The sequence below is a fragment of the Heteronotia binoei genome, chromosome 8 (assembly GCF_032191835.1).
Source record: "Heteronotia binoei isolate CCM8104 ecotype False Entrance Well chromosome 8, APGP_CSIRO_Hbin_v1, whole genome shotgun sequence".
Lineage (NCBI taxonomy): Eukaryota > Metazoa > Chordata > Lepidosauria > Squamata > Gekkonidae > Heteronotia > Heteronotia binoei.
Genome location: NC_083230.1, coordinates 8,811,297 through 8,824,601, shown reverse-complemented (window position 1 = coordinate 8,824,601; position 13,305 = coordinate 8,811,297). Strand labels below are relative to the sequence as shown.

General features: G+C 41.4%; 1 protein-coding gene across 1 annotated transcript in view; it reads left to right on the top strand.

Moving 5' to 3' along the window:
- The window catches only part of COG5 (component of oligomeric golgi complex 5), a 307,502-nt gene that overhangs the window by 160,186 nt on the left and 134,011 nt on the right, over positions 1–13,305 (top strand). The window contains exons 8-10 of the mRNA XM_060244724.1: positions 6,120–6,285; positions 9,908–10,020; positions 10,112–10,189. Coding sequence (XP_060100707.1) covers positions 6,120–6,285; positions 9,908–10,020; positions 10,112–10,189 — 357 coding nt within the window. The remainder of the gene's footprint in view (positions 1–6,119; positions 6,286–9,907; positions 10,021–10,111; positions 10,190–13,305) is intronic.

Sequence of the window (13,305 nt, the reverse complement as noted above, 5' to 3'; positions counted from 1 at the left end):
TTACAGGGGAATAGAGAAGGGAATCTGAGAAATGTGTTTTGGATTTGGAAATATATAAGTATAGAAACATATAGTAATAAAAAAGGCATGTGATTAAAAATGTGAAGAGTTAAACATGATGGGCTTGCACAATTAGACATCTAATGTTTTTAATTACTTTTTCTTTGAAATTGTATTGGCAGGCCAGTACTAATATGAGTAAAATAATAGTCATAGCTCTTTTAGTGGATGGATATTTCTTAGTCTAATACTCTTTAGGTAGTTGTTTTTCAGAAATGTGTTTTAAAGTGTTACATATGTGTTCCTTTTGCACAACAGGAACTCATCCATACAGATCTCTCTAACCTTGTTTGCTTTTTATTATCAAATCATTTTATTCCATACAGTTCAGGGGCCTAAGGCAGATGCTTATCTTTGTTTGATTATGCTATAGTGTGGATAAATAACAGTTTCAGTGGAAGTAAATTTTCTTGTGTTTTTCTTAGCCTAGTCATTGATATGTGCCAGAAAGATTTTTGCATTACTGAGCTCAGGGGAACAGGAACCTAAAGAACTATGGGTTGAAACTAGAGATATTTTCAAGAGAAAATTCTACTAACGGTTAATTGATGGACCTGATTAATAGTTCTACTAACAATTAATTGATAGACTTCTACTGAGATAAAATGCATGTTCCAACAGTTCTTTTTGAAATAATATTGTTATGGTCAGCAACTCCCTTGGAGTGCTAGGCAAGGTCTGGAAAAACAACTGTGAACAGTTGCAGATAGCTGGGAAAACCAGGGTAATACGACCTGAAATAGCTCCTATGGACATTAGGGACTGACAAACTCCAACAAAACCCTTTTGTCCCCCAGTTGAACTTGAAGACTGTCAGAGCTCTCCTGCTCAAGTGAGGCAGCAGTGTATTTCAAAGGACAGTGACGTAGCTTCATGCTTTGTTCTGTGGCGTTGCTGAATGACCTTAAGTTTTGTTATCTGTGTTTCTGGTTTCAGCATAGTGACCAGCGGTCGCATTCCTGATCGCTTTTGTGGGGGATGGGCTGACAGTACAACTTTTGGGGTCACCAGAAGTAGGTAGACCCAGTAGGACCCAGGTCGGGGGGTTCTCAAGGCAGGGGGAGCAAGAGGAAGGTTGAGCCGGGACTGTCAGCTCCATTTTTAGCCTTCTGGTATCCCTGAAGCTGTTGTTACGGATGCCTTAATGGCGAAGAAAGCTGTGAATGCCGGAGAGGAGGAGAAAGGGTGGCAAGGTTTTACAACTGAGAAGAGACTTCTAATAAAAGGCAGTAAACAGAGCCAAGTTATTTACTATGTGCTAAAGAATATACAGCAGTTTGGAATTTAAGGTCAGGTGATGGAAGGGCGGTGAACTGAGTGTGGCGGCAGAGAAGAGGAGAAGTTTGGAAATGATGATGGCAGCAGCAGAAACTGATTAAAGGTTTCAACGGATTAAAGGTTCAGCATTTGGTATACTTGGTTAGCAGGCGGATTGCGGTTTGTGGATGGACCTATAGCTGATTATTCTTATAAACACAAATTCTCTATTCAATTAATTTTGACTAAATGATTTTTGGGGCTGTAAAAATAATCGTATGTGACTGCTGCTTTTGTGCTACATGGACGGTATTCTGGAAGGGACAGAATAGCTGAAATCAAAACGCTAAATGAACTGGCTGGCGGGATTTACTACAGAGCAAGCGGGCGGAAAGTAGAAGAGCAACAGGAAGAGGAAGAGAGAAGACTTAATGAAAACATTTTGGACTTTAAATGAAAAGAAGAGATAACACATTAAGGTGGCAATAATTGGAAGCAGGCGAGAGAGAAAAAAGTAAAAGAGAGTGAGTGTGAGTGTGAGGCAGATTGTGAGGAGGGGGTCATGTGGACTTGTATGGATGAGCGACAGGATTAATATGGTGTGGTGAGGCTGTTGGGGGGGGGGAGGCGGTGTGGTTGGTTTTGTGTGAGTGGAAAGCTAAGTGATTAGGTGTGGTTGTTTGTTTAATAAATATATCTGTGAAGTGGAAAACTTACAGACGGGGATACAGTGAATTGGTGGAACTAGATTTATGATAATTAGACTGTAAACTGTAGAAGGAACAAGGCGGGAAGAAGGAAGAAAGAACAAGGTTGGAAGATTCAAAGTGGCTGATAGCAAGACGTGTTTATTTCTGAAATTAGTAAGGAGTAATTATTATATGAATTGTTTATTCAATTGATTAATTAATTTGAATTTGGTTATGTATGACAAATTAATGAACTAATGTAGATGAATTGATTGCAAAGGGGTTTATAGGAAAAGGTAAGGAAGGGAAGGTGGAAAATTTGTGGTGGTAATGACTGGCTGACTGGCTATAAGGACATAAGGGAAAGAGGGTAAGAGAATAACACACACACAAAAGGATAAGAAACAGGTTATTGGTCTGTAGGTTAAAATATAAAATCTAAAATAATGAGTACGTTAGACAAGTCAGCAGTACCATTAGGCCTCCCCAAATCAACGAGGCCCTTGATACCTCAGGATGTCATTAAAGAATTACAAAATAATATGCAAATTTATTTTAGGACAGTATTGAACCAGGTACAGGCGAATTTATTAGAGCAGATGGGTGGGTTGAACTCAAAACTGGATGACATAAAGGAACAAATAATAGGAACTAAAAATAAATTCTGGGTTTAACTCAGTCTGTAAAGTTCCTTGATTTTAAAATGAAGGTTATTAATAAAAAATCGAGATAGATGAGATAACTGCCTACCTTAGGGACCGTCTCTCTCCATATGTTCCCCAGAGAGCACTGAGATCTAGTTCACAAAATCTACTGAAAATCCCCGGGCCAAAGGAGGCCAAACTGAAAGTAACAAGGGAGCGGGCCTTCTCGATACCAGCACCCCAATGGTGGATCCAGCTGCCAGAGGAGGTGCGGGCCCTGCGGGACCTTAATCAGTTCCATAGGGCTTGCAAAACCATCCTTTTCCAGCTGGCATATTAAGATGGAACCATCGCATCAATAAGGTATGTTTACATGTATATTAAGAATGTAGCACCATTAATTTATACTGTAATTTAAATTTTAAATTTTAATCTAAGTGCTGGTTTAAGAAATGTATTTTAATGGTTATATTGTATTTATTGTTACATCATGGTGTGACCCACCATGTCCTGTAAGCCGCCCTGAGCCTACTTCGGCGGGGAGGGCGGGGTATAAATAAATTTATTATTATTATTATTATTATTATTATTATTATTATTATTATTATTATTATTATTATTATTATTATTATTATTATTATTATTATTATTATTATTATTATCTCAAGAGATAGAAGAAGAAAGGTTGGTTAGAGTTGAGTTGGTTAGAGTTGAGTCTACAAACTGGGACCTCATGAGGTCCTAGAACAAAAACAAGAAAATGCATTACAAACATCAAGGGAAGCACTGGCAGTAATTACAGAAATAGAGCCCTTGGATATAGAGAAAGAAATAGATGATGCTCATAGTGTCAGTTCAGCCTATATTAGAAAACACTCGTCTCAGCAGGAAGTTCAGAGTACCTCTAATAGAAGAATATACAAGATGTTAGGCTGGAAAGTTCTAATAGATCAACCATCAAAAATTACTGAACAACAGATAAAGGTTTTAAGAGAGACTCCATGGCTGGTCAGAAAGAGAAGGCTAAAATTAATTTTAACCTATACAAATGATCTCAATCCTCCAAAAAAAAAGGGGGGGGAGAGACTCTCTGGCAAAGCTTTTGAGAACAGAACAGAATTCATATGAAGTATGGAATGAATTACTGCACTATGATTTGGAAACGTAACTGTAAATAATGGTATGTGGATTATTATGGAGAGAGATTCTGTGAATAGAATTAATACGAAGCACAGAATGGTCACCGCTTTAGGATTGGATATGATTGAATATATGGATTACTTTAGAGAATAATGCCGGTTAAGAGGTTGGTAAGGTAGCATGTAGTGTGAAGTGGGGTTAAAATAATTATGAAAAAGATATATGGTTGTACATTATTGTTTTATCTTATATGGAAGCTGCATTCTCCATCCAAATTTGTTTCTGTTTGTTTGTTTGTTTACTTTTGTATTTGATTTTTGGAGAAAATAAACTATTATGAAAAAAAGTTTTGTTATCTGCGTTTTCTAATGTGGTCTTCTAGGAAAGTGGAACAGACTTGGACAATTGGTGGGTTGCTTACGACTGAAATGTTGAATGTTGTTACCAGTGTTCCCTCTAAGTTGCAGACTCTTGTGAGCAAAAATTCTACTTTGTGAGCTACTGGTATTAAAGTTGTGAGCTGCTGCATAAATTATTGTGCTCTCGAGTCATCCTTCCTGAGGTAAGACAAAAATGTGTAAGCTGGAGGCAAAAAATCTGTGAGCTAGCTCACGCTAACTCAGCTTAGAGGGAACATTGGTTGTTACTTCCTGGAAAACAGGAATTGTTTCGCCTCCTGAGGAAGGTTTGTGGGAGGTTCCCTGTTGAGTTGGAGTCTGCTGTGAGACACCCCCCCCCCCCAGTAGGTTATCCTCAATGACAGTTATTATTTCTACTTGCTTTTGAGGGATTTTAACATGAATTCTGCTCTTTTCTTGCTGTTTGCTTGCACAGGAAAATTGTATTAAATTTTAGGGTTGCAACTTTAATCATATTAATTGACTGATGGATCGGGTAAAGATTTATTTAGTTGATTCACTTTGTTGATTAAATAAACCAAAGCTTTGTTTGAATGATAGCGTGAGGCCAATTTTAATCAATCCACATGCATATTTGGTCAGTAATATTATGAGTAATGCCTTTTTATATTTGCATCTCATGTACCACTCGTATAAGGATTTAAAGTACGGTACCGTATCAAAGATGGTTCTGTTCCTTTGAGAATGTGAATAACTTGATGATGTTTAGTATAAAATTAAAGCTGGTCTCCTGACAATAATGAATCATACCTTTTGTTTATTGCATTATAAGATAGTCACACATGTCCTTCAAAATCTAAAAAAGGCACATATTGAGGTTTTTGTAATATGCACATGTAATTATATATGTATTGGACAAATCAACCTACTGTTGAAAAAAAGATCAATAGGCCCAATCCTTTCACTGGACGGTAGCCCTATAAACTAAGTGAAGCAGGACTAGAAAATTAGGACTGAGGACTTAATTGATTCATAGCGAGAACATACAGAATCTAGAACAAAGCAGTAGACAAGCGCACCTTTAAGACCAACGAAGTTTTATTCAGAATGTAAGCTTTTGTATGCTCTTAAGCAGACTTCATCAGACATATGGGAATGGACGCAGCAATTCTTAATATAAGTGGGCAGTGTGGAATCATGGGAATGGTTTTAGCAGATTAAAAGAATCACAAATAGGATCTGTGTTTGTTAGTGTAGTACAAAACGGCTGAAAAAACACTAGGTGATAAAAAGCAGACTGCTGTCGTAGGGGTACCATAAATCTAGGTGACATTCTGGCTTTGTTAGTTTAAATAGAGAGCATGTTTACTCAAGAGTTTATAGTTTGCCATAGGATGGGTTGGTATATGCAATAAGACAAACAGCCAATATCCCCCATTTGAGTATGTCAATTAAAAAAAAAAACCCAAATATTCTGGTACACCCTTCTAAAAGAGAAATAATATAGGTTAGCCCTTAGAAAAACAGGGTGCATTAAAGTATAGTGGAAGGTGGGTTAATATATGTAATAAGACAAACAGCCACAGCCCTCATTTGAGCATGTCAACACAAAAAAACACTATTCTGATACACTGTTCTAAAAAAAAAACACGTTGGAACACTGTGGATGCACAGCTATCCTCAGTGAGAGTTGGTTTAGTATCTGTAATGAGATTAAAAACCAATATCCCTGTTCAGTCCTGGGGAAGTGTTTGTGCCAAGTTTCATGATAATTTGTAATTTAGCAATTTCTCTCTCCATTCTGTTCTTGAAGTTCCTTTGCAGTAAAACAGCAGCTACTTTGAGGAACATAGTTGGTCTTAAAGGTGCACTTGTCTACTGCTTTGTTCTATTGCTTCAGACCAACATGGCTGCCTATTGGGATCTATCTCTACAGAATCTAGTATCTGGTCTTCTCTATCCTCTCTTAGAATCCTACTCAAGTTGGAACTGCTCTTCAAGTTTTCTATAATTTGGGGACCTTAAAAGACACAATTACGAATGTTGTGGATGGATATTGTGCATCCTTGGAGGAGAACATTAACAATGCCTTGGATATTAAAGTTTTAACTCAGCCTTCGCAAGCAGTGGTTCGAGGTACTATTGGTTTTTTATATAATATGTATTGGAAAGTCTCCTGGTAAAATATCTCCACCAAGGGGAGATAACACAGTTTTGCAGTTTCATATCGGTCTTCAGCATGTTTTAATGTTCAATTAACTTCTTTTGGTGTGGTGACCCGACAGTCTGTGGTGTGGAGAAGTTGCATTAAGGTCAATGAAATTAGGCCAAAGCTGAAGCCATTTTTTTGCTGAAACATGTTGTGATGTTCTACTCTCTTTTTATATAAATTTCAATTTGTGGCAACTGACATTGAATAGTAACTAAAATAGTATGAAATGTTGGGATCATGTGATTTCTGTCTGTTAGGGTTGCCGAGTCCAACCCCAGAAATATCTGGGTTTTGGGGGTGGAGCCAGGAGACACTGGGGTGGAGCTAGGGGGAGGGGGAAATGGCGCCGGGGAGCTTGGCAAGCCGCCCCGCAGCTGCCGCCTCTTCTCCGCTCGCCGTGGCTGCTCCTCCTAGATGGGCTCAGCCTGAGCCCATCTCGGAGGAGCAGCCACGGCAAGCGGAGAAGAGGCGGCAGCGGCGCGGCGGCCTCTTCCCCACTCGCCGTGGCTGCTCCTCCGTTTCCCCCCTCCCCCCTTCCATTTTTTTGGGGAGCGGGGGAAGAGGGTGGAAAACCTGGGGTCCCCCGCCAGGGCGGGAGGGTTGGGAAGCCTACTGTCTGTCATGAACTCACTGGAAGGCTTTAGCCTACTTCAGTGATATTCATGGCTCAGGAGCTACATGTGATTCTTAACCTATCACTTGGAGCTGTTTTAAGCACTGTTAAAGTATTGTTCCCTAATGTTTCAGAAAAGTGGTCAAGGCTTGATGGGGCTTGTGTTTGGCAGAGGGTTTCCACCTTGAAACAGCCACTGCTGGAGGAACAAGTGAACTGAAAACTTCCCTGAGGTGCCGGCCTCATGCCGAGGATGAAACTAAATGTAGCTGTGGTGGAACAGTCCTGCTATGACCTGCAGGGCCTGTTCCACTGTGCCCTCCAAGGCAACTAGGCCCCTGTGTCTGCCTCAGGTCTCTTCCTGGCATGTGCCACCCACCCGGTCTTTCCATCATCTGTAGGGGCTTTTCTTTCTTTCTGTTCGACTGTTGCCATTACCTGGCCTTTGTAGGAATGTTCCACTGAGATGGCCAGGACTCCTAGCTCCCCTTCCGAGCCTGGAATCGGTGTCTCCCACTATCCAGCACCTGGTTACTGTGGGAACAGCTTGCTGCCTCATGCACCACCGGGGGAATAGCCACTTGCCAACTGATTGCCCCCCCTCCCACTCTCCTTTTAAAATAGCATGGCCAAGACTGTAGAGGTCTATGTGGTACAAAGAGCCACTACCAGCATCAGAGTTATAACATATTTTTTAAAAAAGAAAATGTCCACAAGCAGTGGATTGTGCAAGGGTTTGGGAACTTCATTATCCTTCCCTCGCTACACATCCTATCAGATAAATATAAGGCAGGCTCCTTAGTTTAGAAAGTACAGATGTTCTACAAGGTTTTAGTTACCTTGAAGCCCCTGCTTGAGTGGGTTGACCAGCACATGGCAGTGGTCTCCTCCCACAGTCCTCAGGTAAGAGTTCTGTCTGCATTGATGGAATCAGCACGGAAGAGTGCTTCCTCCTCGCTCCCATGAGTTTTAGCATTTCTCTTTCTCCTCCCACATACCTGGTCAGGGCAGGCCGAAGAAGGTTTTCCTGAAGTCACCAGGACTTTTTTCTTAAAGTGTTAAGTACTTAATTCCTGCAACTCCATTCCTTGCTAGATATGTCTAGCTGAGGGCAGGAGAAGCTTGACCATCCCATTCTCTCACACTAGATCTATTAGTATTTCTAAAAGAGTTGCTAAGGTGAGGTGAAAAGCAACTGAATTGACTTCTCTCCTCTTGCTTGTTCTTTGCCAAGAGAGAGGAGAACTTTAAACTCAAGGTGAAGGTTTTACTCAGTTCAAAACTCTGGAGAAAAAATGCATATCTTCACAGTGGCTCTCTTGGTGGTAATTTCTTTGCGCAGAAAGATAAAATACATATGCATGCGCTTTATAATATGGCCATTATAGAAGGAGGTTTTTTAAAAAAACAAACAAACCTGGGACTAACAGTCCCCATAAGCCCAGCATAGGGAAAGTTTAGGGAATTGTTTTTTGGCACTAGTAGAAGAAAGAAACACACATGTACCACGTAAATCACTGACCAATGTATGCATCTCTCTTTGCCTTGACACCAGAGTTAGTAAATACAAGAGTTGTGAAACTAAGGAAGAGACCCTGCACCCCTCTCTTGAATTCCCTTCCTCCTCCTAGTGGCTCCCTTGGCTCTTGTGCTCTCTTTCCCTGCTCTAGGTCTCTGGGCAATCACTGTGATGGAGGAGAAGAGCTTGCAAGCCAGCCTATTTCCCCCTCCTTTCCTGCTTCACCTACCTATGGGTCAGTGCTGAGAGGCTGACTGAGGTTCAGATGCCAAGCATGCTTACTTGAGAATAAGCCTGCATTAAGTTCCTCCTCGACCTCTGGGAGCCGCACAATGTGTGTGAAAGAGCCTCATGTGGCTCCTGAGTCACAGCTTGGCCTCCCCTGGGCTAGTATATCCAGATGAATTATAATTCCTTAACCCCCATTTACATTCATGTTCCTTAATCTTTTGGGTATGCTGCTTGGATAAACCATTTATTACATTTGTCTATTTTATTTAATATGCATATGTCCTGTTTTTTTCTCCAAGTTAGCGAAGCTCAAATGGCTTCCCTCGCTATCAAAAGCTCAAATGGCTTCCCTCATCTCATTTCTCAGGAATAAACAAAAACACACACACACCATAAGCATTACAAGAACAGATCAAGCCTTTTATCCACTAGTCAGAACTGACCAACACTCCCTAACCACTGAAAGCATGTTTGAAAAGCTCTGCCTTACAGAACCTTCAACATCTCCGCAAGGAGTGGTGCCTTTCTCGTGTCTAATTCCTTAAAGCATGATTGGCCACTGAGAGAGCCCAAGCAGAAACAGTGCTCACTAGCCTGAACAGAGGAACTGTTAATAATCTCTACTCTAACTACTTGCATTGTACTCTCCTTCAATGTTCCCTCTAAGTTGCAGAGTCTTTGTGAGCAAAAATTCTACTTTGTGAGCTGCTGACATTAAAGTTGTGAGCTGCTGCATAAATTATTGTGCTCTGGGGTCATCCTTCCTGAGCTAAAACAAGAATGTGTGAGCTGGAGGCTGAAAATCTGTGAGCTAGCTCATGCTAACGCAGCTTAGAGGGGGCACTGCTGTCCTTCCAGAGAGCCCAGGATGGGATATATGAGAGATACTTGGTTTTGTCTTCTGAACATCCCTGGGAAATAAGAAGAGAGCAGTAGGTAATGGTTTGCAGAGGACAACTCAGTGAGCTTTATGGCAGAGCAGACTAGAATTTTTCCAAACAAAGGTTCTGTTGCTGCTCTCTACCTCCTGACTCTTGTATATCTGCACTGGTTCTCGTGTATCTGCATCTTATGTCTAAAGTTACCTTACGTCTATATAGTCTAGATTATAGATGTTGGTGCTTAATGTGATTTTGTTCATATGTTCAGCTTTGATGCAAATTGTTGTTTAAAACTTCTTTAGGTGCCCCTGGGCGAGCAGCCATGCCAACACCAGGAAACACAGCAGCCTATAGAGCGGCTCTGTGGACAAACATGGAAAAATTAATGGATCAGATCTGTGCAGCTTGCGGTCAGGTATTTGGTCATTTAAACATGTGTTTCCATTATGGTATAGTTTTTGGGAAAACAAATTTAAGTTTAAAACAATATCTTTTTTATTTTTCAGGTGCAGCACTTGCAGAAAGTGTTGTCCAAGAAACGCGATCCTGTTACACACGTGTGTTTCATTGATGAACTAGCAAAGGTAGTCTTCCATCCTTCCCCTTCTAGCTAAGTAGGTTCTTGCTGAAGCAGTTTAGTAGCTTTAATTTTATTTAGTTACTTTATTTACACTCCATCTTTCTTCCCAATGAGGACTCAATGTGGCTTACATCATTTTCTCTCTCCTCCATTTTATTTTCACAACAACTCTGAGAGCGAATGAGGCTGAGAAAATGAACCTGGATTAAGGTCTCCCAGCAAGCTTTCATGGCAGAATGGGGATCTGAACCTGGGTCTCCTAGATTCTAGCCCGGTATTGTTGCTGGCAGTGCTCCATTTAAAATGCAAGTGTAATATATAATCTAGTGAAATAACTGCCAAGAGGAGAAAACTGGCATAAGAAAATTAATTGATGAGTACAATTTTGTTTTCCTGCAGCCACATTTTAAACCAGGCCTCAGTCTTTAGTGACTTGAATGTAAAATAAAATGGCCTTTTTGGCTATGGAAGGACTGGGGATCGGGTAGAACATCTGCTTTGCATGCAGAACATCTTGGGTTTAATCCCTGGCATCTCTGGGTAAATGGATTTTATAACAAGTGTTCATTATCATGATACCTGTTCAGTCCCATATGAGTTACTGTGCAGGCCTGCCATACAGAAATTTTGAAGCTCAAGAGAAGACGACGACGACCACAGCAGATTTATACCCCACCCTTCTCTCTGAATCAGAGTCTTAGAGCAGTTTACAATCTCCTTTCTCTCCTTCCCCCACAACAGACACCCTGTGAGGTGGGTGGGGCTGAGCGAGCTCTCCCAGAAGCTGCCCTTTCAAGGACAACTCCTACAAGAGCTAGGATTAACCCAAGGCCATTCCAGCAGGTGCAAGTGGAGGAGTGGGGAATCAAACCCGGTTCTCCCGGATAAGAGTCCGCACACTTAACCATTACACCAAACTGGCTCTATGGCTGCTCCTTCCCCCTCCTCCACAATGCTTTGGAGTGCCCTTCCATTAGTTCTGTCCCTGCCACTGTGGAGAAGGGTTCTCTTCGAAGCTTTGTGTGAGGAAATGTGCAGCCTTCGAGCCTTCTTCTGCTTTTGATGCACCAAATTTGTTACAAAGAGAATTCCAAAGGACCTGCCTCATTTAATACAACACAGAAAGCTCTCTTTTTAAAAAATGCACAACTTGCTGAGCAAAAATCCCCCATACAGATGACCGTACACTGTGTCTACTATGCCTTGGTGAAGAAGCACAATGTCTTCTGGTGCCCAGTGATTAGGCTGTTTACTCCCAATGCAAGACATGGCAGAGTGTCACATCTGAAAGTCACTATATGGGAGAAAGTTTTGTCCAGCACTGTTTCTTGGCAATTGTCCAAAGACAATGCCAAGTCTGGTTTCAGAATTTTTGGCCCAGCCACAACACTGAAAAGGGTGCTATCTGCTACCATCCAAGCATTATCCAGGAGAAGTGTTTCGGAGCACATAATAAATACAAGCATGCTGGGGGAAAAAAAGTCACAGTCATCCAAGTCACCTTCTTCCTGTCACAAAGCCGTAGTTGCAGCACAGCCATCCCTTGAACCCATTGCTGAACCCACACTAATTTCAAGAACCCCTATTGTTGACTCCATCAGTATCAGAGAGGGAACTTGTCAGTTCTGGATCATTGATTCCCTGTCATCCACCATTGCCATCTTGTAAACTAGATCCAGCTCATCAGCCAGACCCATCAGTGCACCCTCCGGTCTGTCCTCCGGCATCTCTTTTAGAGGATCTATACCAGGGGTATCAAATTTCTGGTCCACAGACCAAACCAACCACCCATGGCTTTAATCAGGCCAGCTGAGTCTTTTCTTCACCTCCCCGACTTAGGTCCTCACCCTTTGATGCTCTGAGGCTGCCAGAGTTCCCAGCTCCTTCTTCCTTGTCCTTGCAGAGGCTAAAGCAGAGAGCAAAGCTGCAAAGAAAACGTGGAGTGGATTTTCCATTCAGGTCTCTGGGCGTATAGACTTGAATGGAAAATCCACTCCACATTTTTTTTGCAACTTCGTCTATGTTGCAGTGTGCTTCAATGGAGTGGAGCTCAGTGTAACTTCCCATTGTTTCTACGACCAGCTGAAGCTTCCTGGAGTTGTGTCCTTGCACATAAAAGGTTGATGCTTTGAGCCAGCTTTGTCTCTTCTCAGTGGATGTGAGAACTGCTGCCTAGTGAGTACCCTAACTTGGGAACCCACAGCCAAAGAGGGATATTACACTGGAGAGCCATTGCCAATCTGACTAGACCGGGGAGGGGGGGGGGAGAAGCTTGCAGTGCCTTTCCATTTGATGTTTTCCCAGGCTGAGAGCATTTAATGTTTTTAGTTTCTGCTGCGATCCTTGTTTTTTCCTTAATGTTTTATTTTTAAAATTGCATTGCAAAAACCCACTATTCTCCCACCTTTCAATTTTAAACAAAATATCACAAGAGTTTTGAGCATGTTTGTATTTTAAGTTTAAAAATAATATATTTAATTGTGTTTGTTTGTGTCCTTTATAAAGTTTATATTTCTGCTATCTGGCATTACATTTTATGACATGCATAATTTGGCCCCACAAAGTCCCATTCGTGACTGATTCAGCCATCCTAACAAATGAGTTCAACACCGCTGATTTATACAGTATCTACTATGATGACCGGAATTGGAATTCCTGTGTCCCTCCTAGTTTTGATCCAATTAAAGTCATAAAAGATTTTCCAGTAACATCAAACAGTTGTCCTGTTTCTCCAGTGGCACTGTTGCTGGACTTTCAATCACATTGTGAGTATAAACAGTCACCATATAATGATTTTGCCTTTGAACCATCACCAGAGGACCAGCCTCTGGAGCCATTCATGTATTCTCCTAGTGAAGACTTCAGGTTGCATAGTGAGCAACTGATTCATATTGCGAGATCACTCAAAATAGATACCTTGTGCCCACTCAAGGGCCACAGATATGGTGTGGAAGGTGAATCATCCCAACTCCACTGGTTGAGTTACTAAATCAGGCCATAAACCTTCCACACAATCTATTTTGAAATGAATCTTCACTTGCTTCCAGTTAGCCTATCAGCTTGAACGAGTTGTCTCCCCATCACACTGTCGCTCCCATTCCATCAAGGCACAGCTGACCT